The 8,118-nt window shown below is 39.6% G+C and overlaps 1 protein-coding gene across 1 annotated transcript; it reads left to right on the plus strand.

The window, feature by feature from the left end:
- Positions 1–356: 356 nt before the first annotated feature.
- Positions 357–6,901, plus strand: si:ch1073-365p7.2 (GTPase IMAP family member 8). The gene is made up of 6 exons (XM_066648104.1): positions 357–490; positions 1,991–2,668; positions 2,901–3,680; positions 3,799–3,875; positions 4,722–4,836; positions 4,922–6,901. The coding sequence occupies exons 1-6, from the start codon at positions 460–462 to the stop codon at positions 5,026–5,028; spliced, it is 1,788 nt and encodes a 595-aa protein (XP_066504201.1). The 5' UTR covers positions 357–459; the 3' UTR covers positions 5,029–6,901.
- The last annotated feature ends 1,217 nt before the right edge of the window (positions 6,902–8,118 follow it).

Genomic DNA, 8,118 nt, shown 5'->3' on the forward strand with positions numbered 1-8,118 from the left:
CTTCTTATGTTGTGGATTTAATTTGATCAGGGCTCTGTCATATCACATTCTGTCTGTGTTTGTGTTGTGTTTAAGGTTAAAAATGGAAATCCAGTAATTTCATGAATAATAATTTTTCTTTTTATGCTGAGGCCCATACAGTTATAAAGCTATATGCTGAATTTAGCATCGTAGTTAACCAGATTGTGTTCAGCATTCTCAGCTGCTTGCACTGTGCTAATATCTAGAACTCTGTTAAATTAGCAGTGTTGTGTTAATCAGAGCTCAACTGTAAACAGACATTTAGGGTTTGGGACACATTCAGTATCCATAACCCTAACCCTAACCCTAACGATGACGTCCACTGGCTGGTATCCGCCTACTTACTGTGTATGACCCTCCCACATGCTAATCTCCATCCTGCAGAGATATTTTTGTGGGACACTATCCAGGGAGTTTTGACAGGTTCTGTCTGAAAACATGTTACAAACAGAAGAATCTCGTTGTAATGGTGAGTGATACGGTTTTATATGCATATGAAATTATTGAATTGTGTTACTGATATCGATCTGGGTCAAACTGCTAGTGTTCTAACATGATACCATATGAAAAGATCAAGGTAAAAAAAAAAATAATTATTCAGTTTCTTGATACGCAGTGTGGTAGTGTTGACACTTTCACTTTCACCATTTTAGACCACACACAAATCAAACTATCTCACGCCAAATACAGAACTAACCAGCGGTACATGGCCGTATATGTCTACACCGAAAGGGTTAATTTAGTGTCGAGTAGAAAAAATTTAAAATGCCCTACACAAATATTACCGCGGTGACGTCATCAGCACTTCGCGAACACAAAACGCAGTTATTACGGAATCTCGTGGGCATCTACATCACGGTTTACGGTAGAACGTGTACGAGCGTGCAGGGGAACTCGCGGAAAAACGCGAAACGGCTTCCTATACACTCACTATTCCCTATTTAGTGCACTATTATAGGGAAATGAATTCAGGCGGGACGTGAATGATTTTGGACACTATTTCATATTGGTTTTTACCAAACAACGCCGTGGATTATGGGTAATCTGATATTTGTTAGTGTACATGGGCCGTACACTACACTTTGCAGTGCATTGTAGGATTGTTTGAGTGCACTGAAAATTGTCCAGAATTGTTACAAAATGGCGGAACTCCCAAATAGTGCACTATATATTGAATAGGGCACAATTTCGGACACAGCGCAAGAAACTCCAAACTAAATGTGTTCTAAAATTTGATTCCATAATCCACTAGGTTTAACCAAAGAAACAGACCTGAACAGCTAAAAGAATGTCGTATAATGCTTAAACAGACCAGAAAAATCCATAAATTTGAGGAAATTAAGTTAATATTTAAAACTGTTAAAACTGAAAATCAAACCGTTACTAAAACAACTCCACTCTAGTGTTTAAGAACATGCCCTCAGGTACACAGGATATAAGTTTCATGTGTCTTCACTCTAGGAATTGGGAATAATAGCATTGCAAATTCCAGTAAAAATAATGTTTATTTCGATATATGGCGAAATTAGGAGAACCCTGGAGCTGAGCGACAACGACACTACCTGTTGCACCACCGTGATGCCCTATTGGACCATTCATCAAGAATTAAGTAAATTAAAGTAAATTAAAAATCTACAAAGAATGGAAGTTTTTCATTGGATAGCAATGACTGAAAGTTATTGATGCTTCCTCTGCCAATCTTGAATCCTTGATCAACTCTAGTCATCCCTCTCTCATTGTATGTGGTTGAACAGGTGTGATGACAGAATGCAGTCTTGTCTCAATCCTTTGACGATGTTGAACCAGTCTGTTCATCTTCAGTAATGACAGTGGCTTGCTGATCAGTATAGAGATTCCTCATTAGAACAACGAGATGCTCTTGTATTCCCATCTTCCTGAAGACATACATTTGTGTTTTCAATTAAGTGGCATAATTGTATCTCTCTCTTTTTTCTCTGTTTATCAACAGATCTCCAGGTAGTGCTTCTGGGGTGGCACAAAGCTGGAAAGACATCAGTAGTCAATACCATATTAGGCCCCAGTGTGGCTGTTGCTGTTAGTGGTCAGTGTGTGAAGAAAGAGGGATATGTTAACGGAAGGAAAATTGCACTGGTTGACACCCCTGGCTGGTGGAAAGACCTGAGTATAAAAGATTCACCAGAACTTTCCAAACAAGCAATAGTACGCAGTGTATCTCTGTGTCCACCAGGGCCCCAGGTCTTTCTCCTGGTCATTGAGGCAGACTTGTTGTTTACGGAGAAGCACATGGAACCACTAATGCAGCGCATGGAGCTTTTAAGTGAGAGAGTCTGGGAACATACCATAATACTCTTCACAGGACAGGATTCACTACTAAACGTGACCATTGAGCAGCACATACAAAGTCAGGGGCCACCTCTCCAGAAGCTTTTAAAGAAATGTGGAAACAGATATCATGTTTTTGATGTCATTAACCAAGAAAATACCACTCAAGTTGCAGAATTGTTTGAGAAAATAGACAATGTAGTGAGGCAAAATGGTGGCAAACATTTTGAGATTAATCTAAAGGTGCATCAAGAACATCAGAGAAAGTGGGAAGATGTTCAGACACGAGCATCTACCAGGAGATCCGAGGTACAGAAAGAAAAATCAATAATTGCAGAAAAAGGTATGTTCATTTCTTTTAAATAAACAAATATCATTACATTTCTCTGAGATGTTAGACATAGACAGTTAAGACGTTGATGTTTGTAGTGATCTACTTGTAATTAGTTGGATTTCTAACAGTTTAATACACACTTCTAGCATTAGTCTGATAAGTTGTTGGCTTTTAAATGTTGTGATGTAATATACTAAATAAAGATGTTTGTTTCTTTCTTGCAAATAAAATTGAATCTAAGCAAACATACATCGCCTTGAAGAGGTGAGAATCATACTTTTTGGTTGGATGATATCTGGGAAGAGTTCAGTAGGAAACAAGTTGCTGGGTCACGAAGAGTTTTTGACGGGGGAGCGGACAATGAAGTGTAAAAGAGCATATGGAAAAATGGCTGGAAGGAAGATTACTGTGTTGGACACCCCTGGCTGGTGGAAGTTCTTCTCATCCGAGTTCAACCCACAGTGGGTTAAAACTGCTGTCCTTCAGGACGTCTTACGATGTAAAAAGTATCCCCATGCCATGCTCCTGGTGCTTCCTGCAGACACCTCGTTTAAGGAAGAACAGAAAAAGACCATTCAAGAAAACATGGATGTTTTTGGTGAACAAATATGGAGACACACCATTGTGCTCTTCACCTGGGGGGATTTCCTGGGTGATGCCTCCATCGAGCAGCACATCGAGAGTGAAGGCGAGGCCCTCCAGTGGCTCATAGACAAATGTGGAAACAGATATCATGTCTTTGACAATACAAAAAGTGGTGATGATTCTCAGGTCACTGAGCTCCTGGATAAGGTTGAAGAAATGGTGGCAGGAAACTGCTTGTTCCGTCCTGATGTTACAGCTTTAAATATATTAAACGCTGATCCACTGCTTGAAATCGATGAGGAGAGTGATGTTTTGGATACACTGATGACAAGATGGAACAGAAAAGTTATGGATTTTAAAGAAAACATAGGAAAAATTTTGACAGAACCGACTAGGCCCATGAAAAGTAACCAAAGCAGGGATTCCCCTCCTAACTGTGAGTTAGAACTGTGTACATGAATATTTTCTGTTGTGGGTTTTCCCACTATGTTTATTTATTTATTTATTTATTTATTTAAATGGAGTTTGAATAGACATGTATTTTTCTTTTGTAGTTTCTGAAGAGCAGGAATTATGTGAGATGGATAGCCCACCACAGAAAAGAAGAAAACGTCTTGCCACTATTTCCAAGGTAAATAATAATAATAATAACAAAAACAAAAGTTTTAAACCCATGGGGAAACCCATGCAGACACAGGGAGAACACACCACACTCCTCACAGACAGTCACCCGGAGGAAACCCACGCAGACACAGGGAGAACACACCACACTCCTCACAGACAGTCACCCGGAGGAAACCCACGCAGACACAGGGAGAACACACCACAGTCCTCACAGACAGTCACCCGGAGGAAACCCACGCAGACACAGGGAGAACACACCACACTCCTCACAGACAGTCACCCGGAGGAAACCCACGCAGACACAGGGAGAACACACCACACTCCTCACAGACAGTCACCCGGAGGAAACCCACGCAGACACAGGGAGAACACACCACAGTCCTCACAGACAGTCACCCAGAGGAAACCCACGCAGACACAGGGATAACACACCACACTCCTCACAGACAGTCACCCGGAGGAAACCCACGCAGACACAGGGAGAACACACCACACTCCTCACAGACAGTCACCCGGAGGAAACCCACGCAGACACAGGGAGAACACACCACACTCCTCACAGACAGTCACCCGGAGGAAACCCACGCAGACACAGGGAGAACACACCACAGTCCTCACAGACAGTCACCCGGAGGAAACCCACGCAGACACAGGGAGAACACACCACACTCCTCACAGACAGTCACCCGGAGGAAACCCACGCAGACACAGGGAGAACACACCACACTCCTCACAGACAGTCAAATTTTAAACATATACAGACCAAATTTTCTTTGATCATTAGCTAGGTACAGGAGATTACTCTTTTACTGATGTAATTTCTGCCCATATCCTCATTCCAATCCAAATATAGGTTAGTGAGAATTTACCAGAGCAGCTGATATCACTCCTGGAGAGAGAGTTCAGCAGACATGAAGCAATGGTGATGGAAATAATATGTGCATTACTTAGGGCCAGCCGAACCAAAGGTATGATACAGTTTGAATGATTATTACATAATAACATTTTTCAAACGAGGTAATATGATATTTAATAAATGTATCATTTCTACAGAAACTTCTTCTGAGGTGAGTGAAGAGGAGATCAAGGCATCGATGAAGACAGTGCTTTGGTGGTTTTCACACTGTGAACCTTCGAAAGAAGAAAGCAGACAGAAGTAATGTCAATGAGAACCTAGAGGATGCCTCAGTTCCTTCTGATTGATATTCCATGTATGGTGCACAAGCTAAACTGCTCCCCAAGCACAGGGGATGGCTGCCCACCGCTCTGGGTGTGTGTTCACAGCCCCTAGTGCACTAGTGTATTTGTGTGTGTGTGTGTGTGTGTTCACTGCCACATATGGGCTTAAAGGGGAAGACACAAGTGCACATTTCACGTTCCAAATTATGTATTTTCTGCTTGCATTTGCTCAAATACAGAAACTGAAATTGGGGTTATAATTTTTATAATTTTAGAGAATATGGCCCTCCGTATAAATACGCAAGAATTGTTAGACCCACAAACTGCTCACATCAGATAAACAATAGTTTTTTTCTTTAAGAGATGGGAAACATTAAGCTCCATTCTTGCTTCAGATCTGAAAAAATATATTGAAGAGTTGTGTATTTGTGTCTATTTTTTACCTGTGGAAAGACAACTAAACACGAGGGGTCAGAACGTAAAGTCAAGCAGCCCTTACTGAGAAACACACTAAAAAAAACTGTGCTAATCTAAATGATTAGTCTGAAACAGGCAGAGAGAAGAGTTTTAGTTTGGGCTCAGTGCCAGCAGTCAGGCGATGGTGGACGCTCCGGCACGCTCAGACTGTCTTCATCATGGATGGGCTGTTGTTACACATGGCAGAGATATTTTTTTTTTACTGATATTTGTCCAAATATATAGATTTTTAACCTGGACTTTAACCGAGACTGTGTCTGGGTCCCAAACATGAACTGGTAATTTATTACAAAGCCTGGGGTTCTATATGAAAAGGCTCTTTCTCCTGCCATAGATTGAGATATATTCAAGGCACAAACAGGCAGCCAGCACCTTTTGACCCATCATCCCTTGGGCTCTGGGATTTTATAGGTGTTGAGAATATTAGTGCAGATATATTTGAAATAATATAAGGAAATCTGAACTAAAACAATAATAAATAAGTAAATAAATCCCAGAAAGCAAGTGCTTTATACTTAACTACTTTATAAATAATAAATATGTGATTATTTCTAGTAATTTGTTTTGTAGTTGGTGGTATTTTACATTTTGTATTTTTATCCTTATGTTTAAAAAAGGTTGGCACAGTGGTGCAGCAGGTAGGTGTCACAGTCACACAGCTTCATGGACCTGGAGGTTGTGGGTTCGAGTCCCACTCCAGGTGACTGTCTGTGATGAGTGTGGTGTGTTCTCCTTGTGTCTGTGAGGGTTTCCTCCGGGTGACTGTCTGTGAGGAGTGTGGTGTGTTCTACCTGTGTCTGCGTGGGTTTCCTCCGGGTGACTGTCTGTGAGGAGTGTGATGTGTTCTCCCTGTGTCTGCGTGGGTTTCCTCCGGGTGACTGTCTGTGAGGAGTGTGGTGTGTTCTCCCTGTGTCTTCGACCCTGAACTGGACAAGGGCTTACAGATAACGAATGAATGAATGTTTAAAACTTTGATTTTTGGACTGAATATTACAATTAATGTGGTTGCTGCAGTTTATTTTATAGATGTTAAAGTCATAAATGTTCACATTTATACCAATACAAACAAAACCGCTTTACTGGAATTTTGTTCAGCTGCAATACTCATACAATACTTAATGATTCATGTGTCTAATAGAGATGATTCTCTTTAATAATTCCACTACACAAACTATAGTTTATTACATTCTATTTCTTACGATAGCTATCCATTACCAGGCAGTTTTAATTTTTGCAGTTTTATTTTACATTTTATATATTATACACTTAAAAACACAAAGTTTTATCATCCATTATTTCTCTAATTTTACTATTCATTGTTGTCTTAAAATTGGAAATTTCTTATTTAGTCTTATGTCTATTTTATTTTTTGTATCAGTCCATTTTAAAGAACCTTGAATTTGTCTGAAAAGTGCTATATATAAAGTTTCATTGATCGATTGATATATAATGAGAAAAACATCTCCTAAAACAATGTAAATAAACAAACGAAACCTTGCAATCCGAGTTGTTTATTGATTTGCTGATCACAACAATGTGTACACTGTACAGTATCTGGTCAGTTTAGTGAACTGAATTACTGCAGTGTTTTCTCTGTGCAAAACATCAACAAAACATTACTGAACTTTAAAACGTCTCAGTTTACATTAAGCTATATGTAAGTTGTACATTCATAAACGGAGTGAATTAAGTGTGAAAAACTAATAATGAACTAGGAATGTAACTGTCACTGTGCTCCATCTCATATACAACTTAGTAACTAAGGTGCAGATTGAACGTAGCTTTATATACAGTAATATAATATACAGAAGGCACTTGTTTCTATACACACACCTGCTTATGTGCTGTGGGGTGGAATATCTTTACAGCTGTAATGATAACTAACCGTTACATGGTTTACTAGTACAAAAATTATGTACATAAATATTCCAAAAGGTAAAAATCTCTTAACTTTGCTTGTCATTTAATGACAAAAAAAAAACACCACAACTAAGGCTCACCTTGGAAAACCACAGTCTTTAGACTTGTGCGCTCTTGACACAAGCAACACATTAAGCTTTTGGTCAAACAGAAGATAAAAGTAATTACATTATTGCACTCGCTCTTAACACAGGACTCACAGGTGAACCCCGGGTTGCACTTTGTATATTTTCTAAAAGAACAAATCTCACATCATTGTCTACAGGGCCAACTGACTGTACACACGGCACAATATAACGCCTCATCCAGATTTTTACAAAAATATAAAAAGCATTTCTAGACTCACTGACACCTTAGCAATCAGTAACTAAAGTTGCATTTAATGCAAGTCAAAATTGCGCACCCTTGAGGAGCAGTTCCTAAATGTGAATAGCACCTTTGTGGTGCATTTTTTTAACATTGTGTGTGTGTGTGTGTGTGAGCATGAATGTGAGTGAATGAATGAGTGATTGAGTATGTAGTATGTATGTATGAGTGAGGGGGTATGTGAGTGTATGAATGAGTGATTGAGTATGTAGTATGTATGTATGAGTGAGGGGGTATGTGAGTGAATGAATGAGTGATCGAGTATGTAGTATGTATGTATGAGTGAGGGAGTATGTGAGTGTATGAAT

This window comes from Hoplias malabaricus, chromosome 16 (assembly GCF_029633855.1).
Source record: "Hoplias malabaricus isolate fHopMal1 chromosome 16, fHopMal1.hap1, whole genome shotgun sequence".
Classification (NCBI taxonomy): Eukaryota; Metazoa; Chordata; class Actinopteri; order Characiformes; family Erythrinidae; genus Hoplias; species Hoplias malabaricus.

What these genes read in the sequence shown, in the direction of transcription:
- si:ch1073-365p7.2 (XM_066648104.1), top strand. Translation starts at nt 460, where the DNA reads ATGTTACAAACAGAAGAATCTCGTTGTAATG. An exon ending in AGAAGAATCTCGTTGTAATG is followed by an intron (nt 491 to 1,990) that starts GTGAGTGATACG and finishes GTTTATCAACAG; the next exon opens with ATCTCCAGGTAGTGCTTCTG. An exon ending in ATCAATAATTGCAGAAAAAG is followed by an intron (nt 2,669 to 2,900) that starts GTATGTTCATTT and finishes ATTGAATCTAAG; the next exon opens with CAAACATACATCGCCTTGAA.